The following is an 18349-nucleotide window of genomic DNA, read 5'->3' as shown; positions in this document are numbered from 1 at the left end:
GTCATCAAGTGTTTACCCTACACAGGGCAAACAATTATTTATTTACTCAAAAGTGAGTAAACAAAACAAAGAAAACAAGAACTTGAAACCACAGTACAGCTTGTGGGAGTGGATGCTGGTATTAAGCATAGAGATGTATGTAAAATATCCTCATTGCGATCGTAAAAAATGTATATATATGAACTTTGCAAACTGGGACAGAAGCTGACGCTGTGTAGGTGCTGACTTTCGGGGGAAAAGACAAATGAGACTGAGTCACGATGTGAAAGTATAGTGTAAGCTGCACCTACACATGTATCCAATCTGAGACTGGCTTTCAAAGAGCTGTGGTTCCATGGAATGAAAACAGAGCATCCAGATGCAATGACTGCAAAGCAGTGACATTCATGGAAATCAGAGTCAGGCATAGTGGCATCATTTATTTATTATATATCGTTTCTCATTTCAAGTAAGATCTAAAATATCATGTGGACTGGAGCAATGTGTTGCGTCGGCATTGGTGTTACGGCCCAGAAAACGGAATTATTTTTGCGTCGGCCCGACTAAGGTTGGACGTTTAAAATGAAGGTAAACAGCTTAGTCAGACCAATGGAGAGAAATTTGAATTTCTCTCATTTGGACTACACGACCTAGGTAATGCTAAGCTAGCAAGTAGCAGCAGAAGTCAACAGACTGCTCCTCGGATGACAGTGTAACAACATTATATACTTATGTATTTGTCTTCAACTTCCTTCACTCAGGCTGTTTTTATCATTAGTTCTCACATGAGGATTACAATACGTGATTTGTTGGCTTAAGGAGCAGGTTTAAGGAACATCGCCACCACGTTAGCAACCATTAAACTCAGGGCTCATGTCGATGATCAAAAACAAGACTTTAGATATTCTCCATCTTCGAGTTCATGACGAAAACTTGCTGAAGGAAGAGTGTTGACGATGACAGCTCCTTGACTGAGACGGCATTGAACCGTCGCTCCAAAGCGCTGATGCTGGACCTCTGAAGTTAAACTAGTTGATTGGTCTATAACTGACTCTGAAACGGCTCCTTGCTACCTGTCACCTTCATTTGCTCCTCCTCTCCGGCAAAGGAGCGGCAATTAAATTTCCTAAAGGGCCACATTACTGACACGGTTGTAAGGGGCCATCATCAAAAGACAACTACAAAACATGAGGGGAAAATATCCAAAATACACACTTAAGTAAGGACAAAATTAACCAAAAAAGATGAAATGCAATGTAAGGATATTAACAAGTGTAAATATGCCAGGAAACCTATTGAAATATTTCGTTTTATATGCACTTAATTTGACACAATAATTTAATAATGATTTCATGTAATGTATAATTTATATTATTATTTTAAAATAATTTTAGAAAATATATTTTCAGTGTTCCTTCAATGTATTTTGAAGAACAGGAAAAACACAAAAGAAGAAAATTTTAGTCCTATAACAAGAACATACTGCTGAGGTGGTGACTAAAGGAGAAAGAACAAAAAAAAGGCAGATGACGTCTGGCGTCAAAGGCAGATGACGTCTGCCGTCAAACGGGCCGCATATGGCCCCCAGGCTGCACCTTGCCCAGGTCTGCTCTACGGTCATAGGAATTGGAAGGACTGAAGAGCTCACGCTGCCACCCCTGGTCACAGAGGTGAACTACTCATTGTTCAATTTTCACTGCACTGCATGTAAAACCCACATGCAAAAAATAGGTTCTTTTGAAACCCATAGACTGTTATTTTATATGTTTGGAAATGATCATTACTCCATGTAAACGGGGCAAACATGATGCATGATATATATATATATATATATATATATATATATATATATATATATATATATATATATATATATATATATATATATAGTTACTCTCGCTTGGTTTTGAAAGCCATTTTGAACATTAAAAAAAAGCTTCTTCTGGAGCGACTCTCGCGATGGCTCCGTGATCTCGCGTGACTTGTCCCGCAGTAGCGAGGTGAAGTGGCGCAACTCTTCCTACTCGGAGCGGAGCAGCGGAAGAGGCAGCACGTCTGTCGCTGCTGCACACTCGAGATCATGGTGAGAATACGGAGCTCAGGCCTTCTTTGGTAGTTGGTTGTTACTTTTGCTACACTTTTCCAAACTCCCCATGCCAAAAGCGTGTTTGCTAAAACGGAACTCTAGGATCCGGCCTGCGCGGCGGAGGCGTTAGCCGCCCGCGTGGCACCGTCGCTCCGCGTGTAAGTCGGTTTCAGCTAGAGGACGCGGTCAGACAAAGTCTCAGCTCAGTTATGTCCTTCAAGATCGAATCGAATCGACACCGTTTGTTTTTCAGGGTTCGTTGTTTTTAATCTCTTTGCTCGCGCCACGTAGCAGGATGCTAACTGGGCCCTGGTAAACACGTGGGTCCCCGGACACCACGTGGCTTCACGCACGCACGTACATAGAGGATCTGCTTTTGTTTGGTCAGAATAAGTTGAATCAATTCGACTCATCGCTTACCTTTTGATCAGTCAGCCTTTCTCCAGTTCTTCCTTGTCCTTCATTTAGCGTGAAGGCGACGCGGGTCGGACTTTGGTGTCGCTCCTCCGTGGTGTTGTGCTCATAGTCTCCTCGTGCCTCCACAGGTCATCATGCACGTTCTGTTCGAGCATGCCTCCGGGTACGCGCTGTTCGCCGTCAAGGAGGTGGAGGAAGTCGGCATGCTTCTTCCTCAGGTGAGTCTTCAGCCAGGCCTCCCGCGTGGAGTCGCTCTCTGAATGCGTGTGTCCGTCAGGTGGAGGAGAGCGTGCTGAACATCAGCAAATTCAAGAACATGGTCAGTCTGGCGGCCTTCTTCCCCTTCAAGTCGGCTCAGACGGCGCTGGAAAACGTCAATGCCATTTCTGAAGGTTACTACTGCGCAGTTGTTTTGTCTTGTGTGAGCGTTCCTCAGTTGTGATGATGTTTCAATAATCTGTCAATCCACTGACTTCACTGATGACAGCCTTGTTATAAACCTGAACAACTGAGAGCGCACGTCTGTTAGAGTTTAAGTGTACAGATTTAATGTCGCATAGAACTGTGTAGTCTGAGAATTCTTTCCAAATGTGAAATTCTAGCTGTTAAACTGTGAGATTAATGAGGTATATTTAGGCAGGTGTGATCATAGTACAGTGGTACCTCGGACTTCGAACAAAAATTTTGATTTTTTTTTTTGCTTCTGATTTGAAACGAAAATCCAGAACTTGAACGCCCCCGAAAAAATCCGGAAAAAAACATGACGTACGTGGACCGATCAACTGACCCACAACGCGCTTTGTTATTGTGTATAACGCAGCCTCTCTATGCAGACGTGTCCCGTCAGCTACATTTACTGACTGTTTTTTCTTCATATTGAGGTGTAAAACCTTTCCTGTCTCTGCACTGGACTGTGGTAGAGTGTCACAGAGGGGTTTGATGTCCTGTTGTGGGCTGGAGCTGGGACAGGGATGGTGCGAGTCTGGGCCAGAGTGTGACTTGGTTTATGACTTTGTCACAGCCAAACTGCACAGAAGCGCACATTCAGAGCTGGACACGCACCGGGCACCTCTTCACTTCTGGAGAGACGTCACTCACTCGGCAACCCCTCCCACGTGCAGCGGCCACACACATAGAGGAACAGCGCACCTGCAGCAGACACTCTACATTCACTCCTACAAAAGCCTATTTTAAAGCTTGGAACGCATCGTTTCTTTTTCCATTCATTGTAATGGGAAAAATCTATTCAGATTTCGAAAAATTCGCTTCTCGAACGGCCGTCTGGTATGGATTGTGGTGGAGAACCGAGGTACCACTGTATATTCCTCAGACTTGATGTTTCCTCTCAGTGGGAATCTGAAAATAATGCCATTCTGGTTCAGGTATCGTACACGCCGACTTGAAGTTGTTCCTTGAGACGAACCTTCCTCGTTCGGGAAAAAAGAAGTCCATTCTGGGAGTGTCCGACGCAAAGATCGGCGCTGCACTTCAGGAAGAGTTTGGCATCTCCATCCAGACGACCGGCGTTGTGGCTGAGCTCACCAGAGGTGCTGTTCCTTCTTGATGAACTTTGTGATGCTGAGCTGAATAAAGTGGCGTTATGATGCAACGTTATGATCCTGAAACTCCTGATGGTTTATACTGAAAATCTGAGCAGCCGCTTCATTCTAGCTCAAGTCCTCATCGCCGCCCCACACAAACAAACCTTGCTTTTGTGGTCTCTTCTCTCAGGTGTGCGCCTGCACTTCCACACCCTGGTGAAGGGACTGACCGCTCAGGCCGCCTCCAAGGCTCAGCTGGGTCTCGGCCATAGCTACTCCCGAGCAAAGGTCAAGTTCAATGTCAACAGGGCAGACAACATGATCATCCAGTCCATCGCTTTGTTGGACCAGCTGGACAAAGACATCAATACCTTCTCAATGAGAGTCCGGTGAGTAACTCGTGACGGGAAGTTTTGGCTGCCTCCTGTGAGGGACCTGGAGAAATCATGCCCTCTTTTTTTCTTGTTTTCTAGCGAATGGTACGGTTACCACTTTCCGGAGCTGGTCAAGATCGTTTCGGACAATTCCATGTACTGCCGCCTCGCTCAACTCATCGGCAACAGAAAGGAGCTGTCGGAGGAGAGTCTTGAGGCCCTGGAGGAGGTGGTGATGGATGCATCCAAAGCTCAGGCCATTGTGGAGGCCTCTCGCTCCTCCATGGGTGAGCTTATCTGTTTCAGATGAATGCCGCCTATGAACCCCTTTTATTGCCCACCTTGGACCCCTGGTGTCCTCGGTGACTAACACAGGGGGGGAGAGAAGCTCTCTCATAAACCTGTAGTGCAAGGACACTTCTTCACTGCGGATCCTGTCGGGAGAAACAATCTTTCTTTGTGTTCAGCTTGTCGCTGCTGGTTACGGCTGCTCCTTCAATGTCTGGCTGTTGTCCCACAGGCATGGACATCTCCCCCATCGACCTCATCAACATCGAGCGGTTCTCCAACCGGGTCGTGTCCCTGGCAGCGTACCGCCTGGAGCTGCAGGAGTACCTGCGCTCCAAGATGAGCCAGGTGGCTCCGAACTTGGCAGCTCTGATCGGAGAAGTGGTGAGTGTCTGTAGCTGTTGGGCCCACTCTCCCGGACCCATGATGTTGAACCAAAATCTGTCAATCCCCTGAACCTCTGTGTCGAGAGCTTCCTCTGGTGCTGATGGTCCACACTGCAGAGCTTTGTCCGCTCTCGTCTTTTACAAGCGTCACTTCAATGATCGTCTTCCTCCAGGTTGGCGCTCGGCTCATCTCCCACGCTGGCAGCCTGACCAATCTGGCCAAGTACCCCGCCTCCACCGTCCAGATCCTCGGAGCGGAGAAGGCCCTGTTCAGGTACTTGGGCGCCCCCTCCCTGCTGGGGAAACACGTGGCTGCCGTGATGGCAGGGCTGGGCAGGAGCAGAGCAGGGTGACTGGACCTCTGAAGTCTGGAGTGATCCCTCTCGCCCACATGCACCCCCACAGTCTGAGCAGCCACTGACAGCACAGAGGTAGTCGGATGTTACCGCTATTCAATTTTAGCTTCTGTGGGTGTGACTCGATGTCCAGGATGCCTGTCTTGTTTTGAAGAACCCTAATGTCCTCACAGAGCTCTCAAAACCCGGGGAAACACCCCCAAGTACGGACTGATCTTCCACTCAACGTTCATCGGCCGCGCTGCCGCCAAAAACAAGGGGCGCATCTCTCGCTACCTGGCCAACAAGTGCACCATCGCCTCGCGAATCGACTGCTTCTCAGGTCGGTAAACCGACGTTCGTTCTGACTTCCTGAGGATTTGCTATGATGCTCATATTTTTCGTCAACAGCATTCATCCGTCAGGTTGATGTTGAGAAAGCTTGTTCCTGAGCAAAAGAGTCTGTGGCTACAGGCCTCTCTGCTGCCCTCTGCAGGTGCTGACCGTTTTGTTTTGAACCTGCAGAGATACCGACCAGCGTGTTTGGGGACAAGCTGCGCGACCAAGTTGAAGAGCGATTGTCTTTCTACGAAAGTGGAGAGGTTCCGCGGAAGAACGTGGACGTCATGAAAGAGGCGGTGAAGGAGGTGAGTCAGGAAAAGTGAGCTCAAAGGAAGGCTGGATTTAAACTGCTGCATGTGATGACCAGCCTCTTCCTGATGACGCTGAGGGTTGAAACTGATTTAATGAGCCTGATGCAGCGATGCTGTCTTCAAGGAACCTGTGCTGACTTTAACTGTAGTCACAGCTTGAATATATCCTCCTAGGCCACCGATGTTGCTGCTGAAATAAAGAGAAAACTGGAGAAAAAGGAAAAGAAGCGCAAGAAGAAGGAAAAGAAGTTGAAGGAGCTGGAGGCCAACGGAGAAACAAACGGCGATGTGGAGGTATGTGAAGGCAGCGATGGCTGGCGCATGTATTTGATTTGAGGCTGGACGGTATCTGTGGTCCGGTCTCAGTGTACGACATGCAAGATCAGACTGACTCCGAACCATTGGCTGGTCCAACTTAATGGGCCTGATCACTGAAGAGGGTCAAACAACTGCGCCGGATGCGACTTTGTTTTGTTGAGGCTAACGATTCTTGTCCCACCTTGAAGGTGGAGAACGGAGAGGATGAATCACCGACACCCAAAAAGAAGAAAAAGAAGGAAGCAGCTGAGGTGAAGGCAGAAGAACCAGCAGCAGAGAACGGATCAGAGACCCCAGCAAAGAAGAAAAAGAAAGCTAAGGCTGAGGTTGAAGAGGACAATGGTGTCGCCGAGGAAACAGAAGCTCCAATTAAAAAGAAAAAGCGAAAATCGGAAGCTGTGGCGGAAGAACCTGCTGAGGAGCCTGAAGCTCCAGTTTCTGAGAAGAAAAAGAAAAAAAAGAAGGCTGCAGACTGAGCGAGGCCAAAGACTCTTGTATAGTTTTTTTGTTTTTTTTAATGCCATTTGTTTTTATGAGCAGTTGTGTTCAGTTAGTCAGATGCTCGTGTCGGTGCCTTGAACTCGGACACTTTCTGTAAATAAAGTGTTTAGCCATGAACTCGAGTTTTTGTTTTCATCCAACTTTATATATAGAACCTTATCCCCAAGGACTTTTTTTCCAAGATGAGAAAATAAACATTGTAAGTCTGAATATCACTAATCCACTTGAATGTCTTAATAGAAAATCACATTATCAAAGCCACAAACCTTTTCTGAAATCAGAGGATATGGTGAGGTGGCTCTGTTTTTTTGAATTTGGGAGAAGTTACATTTCCGGAAGGTGCTGAGTTTATTAGTGAGCGTTGAATAGAAGGTGCTGTGGGACTAGACCTTCACGTTTCTCAAGCGCTGTCAGAACTATGTAAACCAAACATCACGATAGCCTTCAAGAACAAATTAAATAACAAAGAAAAGAAAATTGGTATTTTCTTTTATGAATTATGACTATCGTCTATATCGTCCTAGGTATAGACACGACAAAAAGGCCTTGAGCTGTTGGAACAGTGAAGATGTTTCAGAATTGTTACATAGTTTATAGAACGTTCTCCAGTGTAGATCTATAGCAAAATCCTGTCCAACTAAAGACGAAGAGTAAGCTATGAGAGCTTTAACATGTTCTGTACATTCTTTAATGCTAAAACAGTGACACCGTGTTCTTTTAGTCGTTTATGAAATACCAAATGTTTGTTGTTTTCGAAACAACATAAACATGGTTTTGTACATATTTGACTTCAGGCACTTGCTCTCTACGTGTCAGTCACCGAGAGCCAAAGACGTGGCAGTTAGCAAACATCTGTTTTACACATCTTCGCTCTGTTTTTTTTTAACTTTTTTTGCTTACATTTCTGCAGTGGCGTTGGTGTCTAAACTTGTCAGTTGTGTCAAGTTTTCAGGCCAATTTATGGAGTTAATTGTCCCAGGTTGCTTAGCATGTTTTAACCGGAGCGGAGTAAACGGCTGAAAGACAAACAAAACAAAAAACTGTTTTCGTGTTTAGATGAAGCCTACCTGAGGGCTCGGGTTTAACCCCGCTGACCTCCTGTCAGACAAGTGCCCAGTAGGTGGCGCGGTGGCAAAGCTAAATAGAAACAGCGCCATCTAGTGGTCATAAACCTTCCCATCGATCACGGTGCGCACAATTCAGATCCATCGATTACGTTTGGCACAGCTTTGGACTGTGGGGGAAAAGCAGAGTGCAGGATACAGGAGTCAAAGCAAGGACTCAAGCACTGCAGGTGGCATAATAAAACACATGTTGTCCCGCTTTATGTCAAATCTGTTTTTATTTGCAGTACAAGCATGTTGTATTCACTGGAACTGCAACCTTATCGTGGTGGGGGAGTTTGTGTACCTTGAATGATCCTAGGAGCTATGTTGTCAGGGTCTCCCATGGCAAACAGGTCCGAGGTGACGGGTCAGACTAAGAGCAGTTCAGAAGCCCTTAAGCCAACAACAAGGACTGTGACGTCGCCTGGCATTGCGCAGCCAGGGCCCCACCCTGGAGCCAGGCCTGGGGTTGGGGCTCGAATGCGAGCGCCTGGTGGCCGGGTCTCTCCCCATGGTGCCCGGCCGGGCCCAGCCCGAAAGAACGACATGGGCCATCCCTCCTGCGGACCCACCACCCGCGGAGTCATAAGGGTCGGGTGCAAAGAGGACTAGGTGGCAGTCGAGGGCCCGGGACCCGACGACCTGGTTCGCGTGGATATTCTCTGGCTTTTGGAACATGGAATATCACTTCGCTAGGGGGGGGAAGAGCCTGAGCTTGTGCGGGAGGTTGAGAGGTACCTGCTAGATAGAGTCAGGCTCTCCCCCACGCACAGCCTGGGCTCTGGAACCCAACTCCTTGAGAGAGGCTGGACTCTCTACTTTTCTGGAGTTGTCCGTCTCACGGCGGTCACGGCTTACGGGCCGAACAGCAGTGCAGACTACCCGGCCTTCTTGGAGTCACTAGGAGGGGTACTTGACAGTGCCCCAACCAGGGACTCCATTGTTCTACTGGGAGACTTCAACGCCCACGTAGGCAATGACAGCAAGACTTGGAGGGGCGTGATTGGGAAGAACGGCCTACCCGATCTGAACTTGAGCGGCGTTCAACTACTGGATTTCTGTGCCACCCACAGTTAGTCCATAACGAACACCATGTTTGAGCACAAGGGTGTCCATAAGTGCTCATGGCACCAGGACACCCTTGGCCGGAGGTCTATGATTGACTTTGTGGTCGTGTCATCTGACCTTCGGCCGTGTGTCTCGGATACTCGGGTGAAGAGAGGGGCAGAGCTGTCAACCGATCACCACCTGGTGGTGAGTGTGATCCGCTGGCAGGGGAGGAAGCCGGTCAGACCGGGCAGGCCCAAACGTATTGTGAGGGTCTGCTGGGAACGCCTGGCGGAACCCGCTGTCAGTGGTAGCAGAGGAAGGTAACATGGAGTCTGAGTGGTCCATGTTCTCCTCCTCCATGGTCAGTGCGGCTGTGCGTAGTTGCGGTCGCAAGGTCTCCACTCCTGTCGTGGCGGCAATCCCCGAACCCAGTGGTGGACACCGAAAGTAAGGGATGCCGTCAGGCTGAAGAAGGAGTCCTATCGGGTCTTGTTGGCCTGTGGGACTCCTGAGGCAGCTGACGTGACATAATAAAACACATGTTGCCCCGCTTTATGTCAAATTTGTTTTTATTTGCAGTACAAGCACACCATACACATGTTGTATTCATTAACTTAATACTACTCCCACCTTTTTAAAAACATCTTGTGTCTCACACCCACACACACATTTGACATAAAAAGAGTTGGGGAAGAAAAGGGGCGAGTCCTTTTTTTTTAACCGATACAGTGTATTTGAACAAAAGTCTTTTTACAGTATACAAAGGGGGCGATTAATAAGTGCACTTCTGGACACCAGCGAAACACCCTTCTTAATTTGGCAGTTAGTTCTCTAAAAAAAGGCAGAAAAATACATATTTTCGTCATGTAAACAACCTTGTCAACGACGCAAACCAAGCTGTACACTAGTGTTCGGCCAGATCAGGAAGAAGACTGCACAAGTTCTCAGCTCACCTGCCACTCGAGAAGAAACAAGAAAAGCCAGAGCTGGTGTGTTGCTATAGAAACCTCAGCTGACAGATCTAACTTTGTATCCCACTTCCTCGACATCAATGATGTTGTTTTTAACTAAATGTGGCAAAGGTGCGGCAGAATTTCTGTGAATAGATATGTGTATGAACTTGCTTTACATTCTTTAAAAAAACACAGATCATTATTTCCCAGAGAGGGTCCTCACTGATGCTCCCCTGTCTTCTCTGGAGACCATCTGCAACAGGACAGATCTGCAGTGAGGGCCGAGTGTCTGCTGTCAGCGGCAGAGCAAGTACCTCAGCGTGCCGTCTACTTCTTTCCTCCAGGTGTGGGCACCACATCTGTGGTCAGCTGAGCGGAGAGCAGGTCCGTGGCCGACAGATCTTCTGCAGGTTGTTTCTGGAACACAAGGTCATGTTGCTTCACATCAAACCAGGCAGAAACCGGATACGGATATCACCGCCTGAGATATGACACCGAACCAGCATGCATTTACAGTATTTTATGTACAATGAATTTTATGCATGCAGACGTCCAGGCCTCATGCTTTCATGCATCTTACTTTTGACTTTGACTTGGACTTGCTCTTGCCCTGGAACAAAGTCGACAAGTCACACTTTATTGTACCTCGAGGCTGACGGCATGCCATCACCTACAGATGGCGCCATTGAGCAGCGCCTGACTGAGAATTTTTTTTTTTTTTAACTCGTTATCACCTTCGGTTTGTCTGCTTTGGCCTTGGCAGGGAAGTCGTCTGGCAGCAGGGTGTCAGACAGGGTGTCCAGGACCGGAGCAGCCATTGGCTACAGAAAACAAAAGCGTTACGTCCTGTTTGAGTCCAACAGCCGCTGCATGTGTTCTCATTACCTGTGTGGGCTCTGACTGCAGAACCTGTTGCACCGCAGCAACGTCTTGCTGGGCGACAGGAGGGTCTGGAGCGCTGGCAAATTCACTGGACAGCAAATCCAAAGCTCCTTCCGTGCTCATCGGCTGTAACAGTAAACAATGAAGGTTTATTCTTCTGCTTTAAACAGCAAATCTGTTTCACACTCACTGGCTTTGGTGTCACATCTGCCTTTTTCATTTCCTTGAATAATGAATTCAGGACGATTAGAAACAGTTCAGATGGAATGGGGTTGTGCTCAGGTCACCTTCAGATCTTCCTCTGTGGGTCTGTATTCAGGAGGCAGTGTGTCATCTCGCTCTCCCATCTTGATCAGCCTCTCTTCTACCACCTTCTTCTCCTGCAGCAGCAAGAAGACAGATATAAGCATCCCTGCCCGGTCCGTTCCGCCACCCATGACGCACCTTGACAATGTCTTTGGTGGGAACTTCAACGGGCCGCGGGGCCGGCGTGATGTCCTTCAGGGTGTCGGAGAGAGCGTCCAGGGCGCAGTCTGCACCGGTCTCCAGCTGGAAGTGAGCGACAACAAATTCAGGCAAAAGTTTAAGGAAGTCTTTTGGCACGTCGGTGCTCACGTGAGGTGCGGTTTCCATGGGAACGAGAGGTTCACATTTCACTGAAGGAGCGGCCGAGCAGGCGGCAAAATCTTGAGTTAAGCTGTCCAGAGCGAAATCGTCTGGAGCCTGTAGGGGACGCTCATTTATCCTCCCTGACCCTGAATGCTTTTACAGTGTCGATGCGTACCTGTGCCGGCGGGGCCGAGGGCAGGACCGAGGGCGGGACCATAGCGCACTGGACTGCAGGAGCTGTCGAAGACGTGGTGAAGTCTCCAGACAAGATGTCCAGTGCGTCACCAGTGTTCATGGTGGGCTGCACAACAATAACCAAGTTAATACGAGCCAATGTTGACTCCATAGTAATTCTTGTTTTTTTAAGTGCACAAGTGAAACATGGTGAAGGTTGGAGGACCACAGTCTAATCTTCAAAATGTATATTCATTGTGGAAAAAAACATGGGGTTGGTGAAAACTCTGAACTCAGACTTCATGAATCTGTGACGGAGGCCTCACCTCCGGTTTGGGAGCTGGCAGCTTCATCAGCTCCTCCTCAGAAAACCTGTAGTCCGGTGGGAGGGTTTCGTCATCCTCACCGACACGAACACCTTTTTCCTTCTCCACCTCGTCCTCCTGTTGGGCACCCAAAACACTCGGGAATGTTAAGGAGAGGTTTGCACAAGTGTATCGTAGTGTGTTGTCGTACCGGAACCACGTCCTCGGGTCTGATTTTGGGTGGTTCTTGCACCGGCACTGCAGCGGGAAGCAAATCCCCGAGCTCCAACAGAGCGTCACCTGACATCGCCGAGTCAGGCTATAGAGTAGAGAGAGAGTTCCTTAAATATGAATCCACCCTGGTAAACATCCAGTTTTATGATCGGAACTTTCCATCTTCAAACTTACCTGGTCCTTCTTGGCTGCTCCTGGCATTTTGCAATCAATTTTCATGGGCTCTTGTAGTGGACAAACTGTCGGCTGCAGACATGAGAGATGAGAGATACAGTCAGTGTGCAACAGCACATATCTGTATTTGTTTTCCCAGGATGAGTAAAACGTGCCTGTGGTACTGAAGGAAGTGAAGACTGAAGATTAGATACATTCGTGGGAGCAACAAAATCCACAGCTGGGGTCTGGAAAAAGCAAAAAAACAAAATGTCACAATCCTGTTTGTACAGAATCAATGCATGCAACTGTACTGCAGCTTTTAACAGCATCCATCATGAGCGCCGACTGCTTGTTCTCCTAACATCTGCCATGACGCCCATATCAGTAGTGCCACTCCGATGCCCAAAGACTAGCAAACTTCCATTTCCCTGATCCATGTGGCCTGGTCTAGCAAACTCTCATGAACCACTGAAGATCCAGCTGAAGGTCCTATCATCTCCACGCTGCTGCTCTCTCGTCTCCACCGCATTCATCTCCCTCCAGATGCAAGAAAGTAACAACAGCAGTGAAGACAACTCACGTCTTTCTGTTTGGGGAGTTTCTCTTCGACTGGACGTTTCACAGAAGGTGCACCGTGGCAGATTTGAATTTCCTGCACATGAATAGAAAAATCAAAGCATCAACACAACATTCCGCAACAAATCCCTTCAAATTCAATAAAAAGTGTGGCTTGTGGGCAGGTTCCCTTCCTGTCAGGCATCCACAGTTTACACTCTAAACCCTGACCAGACATCTAACTATCAGTCTCATGATGAAGTCACCGACTGAAGCCATGCATGAAGTAAGGAGTTCCATGTACCTGAACAGAAGGAGCGATGGCCAACAAAGGATCCTCTTCAGCAGGGGGAGTTTTCTAAAAACACATCAGCCAGTGAGATCAACAGTTCATGGCTACCATGGAAAACTAAATAATCTACCCCAGGAAAAGAGAATTATAGGCAGATCAGGACTTAAAAAACAAGGTACTTCCCGATTGACAAAAGGAATAGCTGCAGCCAGAAACTCACCTTCTTCGGCTTCTTGGGCTGAACTGGTTCTATGACGATCCCATCCACTTGGCAGTCAGCTGCTTTCTGGGCTTCAGGCTCCTGCACAAACACAAGTCAGTTAACGTGAACCAAGTCAAGGTTCCTGCACAAGTTCAACAGTAAAATTGAATCCAGGGGAACTAAAGGAGGTCCACCGGAGTCGCAGAGCTAACTTAGGAAAAACACTAAGAGGTTCCAAGACCATGCTGATCCACTCAGATCGCCTTTGAACAATCGGGGTGTTTACCTGTGCAGGAGGTGCAGACGGAGTCACAAAGTCACCAGACAAAATGTCCAGAGCTTCACCAGTATCCATGGTGGGCTGCAGGGAAGACAAAGGGTCTGTAATATCGAGCCAATATTAAAAGTTCAAGCTGTCAAGCACGATAGAAACGTTACCTGGGGTTTTGGAGGAGGAAGCTTCTTGAGTTCTTCCTCATTAAATCTGTAATCAGGTGGAAGCGTGTTTTCATCTTCTCCGACGCGAACACCTTTCTCCTTATTCAGCTCATCCTCCTGTCCCACAGAGGTCACAAAGATGAGTTGCAATTTCGTTTTTAAAAGTGTGTTCTTACAAAGGAGAACTATCTGAACTCAGAGTCACACCACTGTAACTGCTGCCGTTTTGACTTTTTTATTTTCCTCTTTGCATAACTCCAAAGTCGCTGGAATATTTGACCCGACCAACACATGTGTTTTCATCAACTATTTCTGCTGTAGAAATGTCACCTCTGGATGTGACTGGTTCAGGCAGCTGATGAGGCAATTTTGAGCATGATTTCTGTAGATCTTTACCGAGACAATGTCCTCAGGTCTGAGTTTGGGAGGCTCTGGTTTGGGGGCATCCATGGGCAGCGTGTCCATAAGTGCTGAGAGAGCGTCTGATGACATGGAGTCCGTCTGCAAGCACACTCGTCAGATACACTGAAAAACACATGTTGGAAACCAAGACAGAGATTTGAGCTAGGAAACTCACTGCATCTTTGGGATTGGGTTCGAAGGTGCAAGACACCACAGGAGGGGCTACACATGCCTGTGGATTCTGCAACACAACACACCATTGGTTTTACTTTCAGAAAGCCATCAACTCAGTTGTACAGAATTTCAAAATCACAAGTGAGGGAATAAAAGCAGAGCTCACCTCGACAGGACGCTTCACTGAAGGTGCACCGTGGCAAATTTGGAGTTCCTGCATAATGAATGCAGACAAAAGTCAGGAGAGCAGTTTCTCAGAGAAACACATCATCCCGGCCGCGACTCTTAAAGTCATGACCTGGGAGGGGTCAATTTGTTTTCAGTTGATTCAAGCGCTCTAACACAGGACATTGAACAATCAATCATCCATGCACAACTTCCCTTCAGAAGACTGTCCTGTATACACAGGTGTCATTCAGCACCAACAAGCTGTCTATTGTCAAGCTTCACGTCTTTGGACTAAACTGGTTTTGAGCGAACAATCAGATGAAGATAGCAATACCTGAACAGAAGGAGTGATGGAAAGAAAAGGATCATCTCCAGCAGGGGGCGCGTTCTACAAAACACATCAGATGTGTTAGGTCAACATTTCAAAAATGTGTATATGTATATATATATATATATATATATATATATATATATATATATATATATATATATATATATATATATATATATATATATATTCCTGAGTCTCTGAACATAAGCAACTCTACCATCTGTCTCCACTGTGATGCAGTCTCTTCTTTACCTATTTATCTCTCTCCAGACACAAACTACTCACATCTTTCTTTGAAGAGTCAACCAGTTTGGGGAGCTTCTCTTCTACTGGACGTTTCACAGAAGGTGCTCCGTGGCAAATTTGAACTTCCTGCACATGAAAAGAAAATCCACACAAACATTCAACAAAAAAAAATCCTTCAAATTCAATGAAAAGTGTGGCTCCCTTCCTGTCATGCATCCAGTTTCAAACCTGGCAAGACTGACATCTAACCAACTTTAGTAAGCCTCATGATGAAGTCACCGACTGAAGCCATGCATGAAGTAAGGAGTTCCATGTACCTGAACAGAAGGAGCGATGGCCAATAAAGGATCCTCTTCAGCAGGGGGAGTTTTCTAAAAACACATCAGCCAGTGAGATCAACAGTTCATGGCTACCATGGAAAACTAAATAATCTACCCCAGGAAAAGAGAAATTACAGGCAGATCAGGACTTAAAAAACAAGGTATTTCCCGATTGACAAAAGGAATAGCTGCAGCTAGAAACTCACCTTCTTCGGCTTCTTGGGCTGAACTGGTTCTATGACGATCCCATCCACTTGGCAGTCAGCTGCTTTCTGGGCTTCAGGCTCCTGCACAAACACAAGTCAGGTAAAGTGAACCAAATCAAGACAGAATAGAAGTGTAATTTTCAGTCATTTTTTTTCATTGATTGTTCATTCATAATCCAACAAAACTCACCCCTGCTTTATTTTTGGGGTCCACCTTTTCGACAAGAGTCTCTTCAACAGGGCAGAGGACTTTTGGAGCAGCCCAGCAGGCCGCAGGTTCCTGCACAAGTTCAACAGTAAAATTGAATCCAGGGGAACTGAAGGAGGTCCACCTGGAGTCACAGAGCTAACTTTGGTCGTTAATATAAGGTTTTTTGTTAGAAAGTAAAGTACTATTCCATCATCACCCTCCAAACCATTACGATAGCTGAGAGAGACATATCACCGTAGGAATGGAAGAGAAGCCTCCTGACAAGATGTCGAGCGCCTCGTCTGTGCCCATTGTCGGCTACAGGAGGAGAAAAGAAAACAACTTCATGAGTGTGCTGAAAAACAATCACCATGAGATGGACAGTTAAAAAAACCTCACTTCAGGTTTTGGTGCTGGCAGTTTCTCCAGTTCCTCCTTGTTAAACCTGTAGTCAGGATGGATGGTGTTGTCGTTCTCGCCAGTACGAACTCCTTTTTCCTTCTTGTGCTTGTCCTCCTGCACGAGTAAAATGGTCTCACGTTGAAGAGCCAAACGTGTGCGGAGGACAGTCTTACTGTCACAATGTCTTTGGGTGGCGGCTGCTCCGGTTCTGGCTGAGATGTAGGCAGCAAGTCACCAAGTGCACCAAGAGCATCCAGTGACAAATCTCCACCCTGCGGACAGAAGAATAAGACAGTTGGAAGACAAACATCTGAGTTGAGACAGAGACCAACATGTCTCCAGACTCAAAATTGCAAAGGTATGTTTCATTTGACCGAAAAACTTTAGTGATATTCATCTGCACGGCGCAGTGTGGACCTACAGTATAAGAGGAAAAAAACAAGCACGACTCACCGCATCTTTCTTGGCGCCCACCTTTGTATCTTTCATTTCCATCCGGGCTTTCTTGTCGGCTGGAGGGGAAGACCCCCCCTTCTGCAGGTCCACAACAGACTGGTTAAGGAAATGAGTAAAGCACATCACCCAGATCAAAAGAGGGCACTCTACCTTAAAAGGTGTGGCAGAGATTCCAGCAGCCAACTTTTCGGCCTTCTCTAGTTTGGCTTTCTTGTCAGCTGGGGGGGATGAGGTGTCTGCTTTCTGCAAGACATTTCAGGAAACTCTTTCTTCAAGTATCATTTCATAGGCAAACAAACATGAGGGAACATGAGGTGACAACTCAACATACCTTTGTCGGGGGTGGAGCAAAGTTAGATGGGGCAGCAGCCGAGGCACTGACACTTTCAACATGGCTCTGCGAGAGAAGAAGAACACTTCAGACATCAGACTAAACAGTCCTACAAAATTTTTCAAATCACATTGTAGTTCAAAAAGAAACATTATATTGTTATTGTAATCCTCAAGATTATCCAGGTTCAAACGCAAATTATGATACCAATATGATCGTACTTTCATATTTCTATGAATTGATGAATTCATTGAATTATTGATTAAACTTTATACTCAGATTTGAATTCATTTCTTGACCATACAACCATACCATACAATAACTACATGAGGAGTGTCTTGGGAAAATTTAGGATGTCACTGTAGAGCTTGAGATTTAGGTGCAAATTTGGACACTTCTGCCTATGCATGAACAAAATCTACTCATTGTTTGCAAATAGAGGAGAAGGATACATAATTTAGAAAAGAGCAGTTTTAGACAACTATATTTCTCAATGTTGACACCGGGAATGTGAACTGTAACCCTCGCACAAGGAGTAAACCAACATTCCCACATGAGTTACATTACTTACAAGAGTGCAGAAATGCTGCAGCTGGGTGTGAAATACGGTGCATTTTCTAAGTGAAGTGCTGAAATGTGAGTGTGTCTAACCTGTTGCATTTTGGATGCAGCCGGAGCAGTCGAGCTCAGGAAACCACTTGAGAGTGAATCCAGGGCCTCGTCGGTGCTCAGAGGTTTCTGAGGTGCAAACAGAATTTAAATCTTAATTGACAGGGGTCACTTTCTCAACACATATCAGGACTTCATCTTGACATCTGGAGCTCCAACCGGAGTTCAAGAGCCAAAACTATTTTCATGATACAACTCAAGTTGAATTTTCCTACAGAATATTTCCCCTTTTTCTTAACATTTTAAACAATAGATTTGTAGTAATGTAGTAAATGTAATGTAGTAAATTATTTCAGATTTTGGGAATTTCTATTTAACATTAAGCACTGTGTGTCCCTGATGTAAATATATTTAGAACAACTTTCGGATTTTTTATTTTCAAAAACTGACATGATCTTGAGATAATAACTGGACAATAATGGCTGAAGAGTGTCGATGCAATCTTCTTATCTAGATTTGATCACCACAATCTTTTCTGGATGATTCCATGAACACCTGATACACCGTTTGGAATATATAATTCAGACTCAACGATAGGTCCATGTTTCTGTCCAATCTAAAATCCAACTGTGAGAATAAGCACCTCGGAGCACACTGCAGTGATTCAAGCATCCACTAGA

At 46.4% G+C, this 18349-nt stretch overlaps 3 protein-coding genes and 2 non-coding genes across 22 annotated transcripts in view; 3 read left to right on the top strand and 2 right to left on the bottom strand.

Moving 5' to 3' along the window:
- Positions 1-2687, bottom strand: part of mlnl (motilin-like) — a 6623-nt gene extending 3936 nt beyond the window's left edge. For both annotated transcript variants that reach the window (XM_053867941.1, XM_053867940.1), the window contains exon 1: positions 2486-2687. The gene's annotated coding sequence lies outside the window, so the exon portion shown is untranslated. The remainder of the gene's footprint in view (positions 1-2485) is intronic.
- nop56 (NOP56 ribonucleoprotein homolog) lies at positions 1961-6995 on the top strand. The gene is made up of 12 exons (XM_053867939.1): positions 1961-2062; positions 2611-2700; positions 2760-2874; positions 3865-4029; positions 4214-4412; positions 4497-4684; positions 4918-5069; positions 5245-5345; positions 5601-5749; positions 5932-6053; positions 6234-6353; positions 6566-6995. The coding sequence occupies exons 1-12, from the start codon at positions 2060-2062 to the stop codon at positions 6851-6853; spliced, it is 1692 nt and encodes a 563-aa protein (XP_053723914.1). The 5' UTR covers positions 1961-2059; the 3' UTR covers positions 6854-6995.
- On the top strand, positions 4731-4849 carry LOC128761351 (small nucleolar RNA SNORA26). The gene has a single exon (XR_008415009.1). It is a non-coding gene; the product is annotated as a small nucleolar RNA SNORA26 (small nucleolar RNA).
- On the top strand, positions 6100-6165 carry LOC128761345 (small nucleolar RNA SNORD57). Its single transcript, XR_008415003.1, has one exon. It is a non-coding gene; the product is annotated as a small nucleolar RNA SNORD57 (small nucleolar RNA).
- Positions 6996-9583: 2588 nt separating the features above from the next.
- cast (calpastatin) overlaps positions 9584-18349 on the bottom strand; it is a 32696-nt gene continuing 23930 nt past the window's right edge. For 10 of the 17 annotated variants that reach the window (XM_053867747.1, XM_053867751.1, XM_053867748.1 and 7 more), the window contains 34 exons: positions 17712-17798; positions 17061-17126; positions 16880-16972; positions 16727-16807; positions 16447-16545; positions 16271-16387; positions 16127-16189; positions 15872-15961; positions 15682-15762; positions 15473-15526; positions 15195-15281; positions 14913-14966; positions 14577-14624; positions 14412-14477; positions 14231-14335; positions 13835-13951; positions 13683-13757; positions 13415-13495; positions 13207-13260; positions 12928-12999; positions 12521-12592; positions 12366-12437; positions 12169-12276; positions 11979-12095; positions 11654-11779; positions 11485-11592; positions 11314-11418; positions 11157-11249; positions 11060-11092; positions 10873-10995; positions 10722-10808; positions 10568-10597; positions 10302-10404; positions 9585-10240 (listed from right to left, as the gene is read on the bottom strand). In XM_053867747.1, the coding sequence (XP_053723722.1) occupies positions 10315-10404; positions 10568-10597; positions 10722-10808; positions 10873-10995; positions 11060-11092; positions 11157-11249; positions 11314-11418; positions 11485-11592; positions 11654-11779; positions 11979-12095; positions 12169-12276; positions 12366-12437; positions 12521-12592; positions 12928-12999; positions 13207-13260; positions 13415-13495; positions 13683-13757; positions 13835-13951; positions 14231-14335; positions 14412-14477; positions 14577-14624; positions 14913-14966; positions 15195-15281; positions 15473-15526; positions 15682-15762; positions 15872-15961; positions 16127-16189; positions 16271-16387; positions 16447-16545; positions 16727-16807; positions 16880-16972; positions 17061-17126; positions 17712-17798 (2754 nt within the window). In that variant the 3' untranslated portion in view covers positions 9585-10240; positions 10302-10314. Of the gene's footprint in view, positions 10241-10301; positions 10405-10567; positions 10598-10721; positions 10809-10872; positions 10996-11059; positions 11093-11156; positions 11250-11313; positions 11419-11484; positions 11593-11653; positions 11780-11978; positions 12096-12168; positions 12277-12365; positions 12438-12520; positions 12593-12927; positions 13000-13206; positions 13261-13414; positions 13496-13682; positions 13758-13834; positions 13952-14230; positions 14336-14411; positions 14478-14576; positions 14625-14912; positions 14967-15194; positions 15282-15472; positions 15527-15681; positions 15763-15871; positions 15962-16126; positions 16190-16270; positions 16388-16446; positions 16546-16726; positions 16808-16879; positions 16973-17060; positions 17127-17711; positions 17799-18349 lie in introns of all 17 variants that reach the window. The other 7 variants (XM_053867741.1, XM_053867743.1, XM_053867738.1 and 4 more) reach the window with 2 other exon arrangements.

The sequence above is a fragment of the Synchiropus splendidus genome, chromosome 6, assembly GCF_027744825.2.
Source record: "Synchiropus splendidus isolate RoL2022-P1 chromosome 6, RoL_Sspl_1.0, whole genome shotgun sequence".
NCBI classification, from domain to species: domain Eukaryota; kingdom Metazoa; phylum Chordata; class Actinopteri; order Syngnathiformes; family Callionymidae; genus Synchiropus; species Synchiropus splendidus.
The sequence above is the reverse complement of the archived record's forward strand: the minus strand, read 5'-3'. Positions and strand labels throughout refer to the sequence as shown.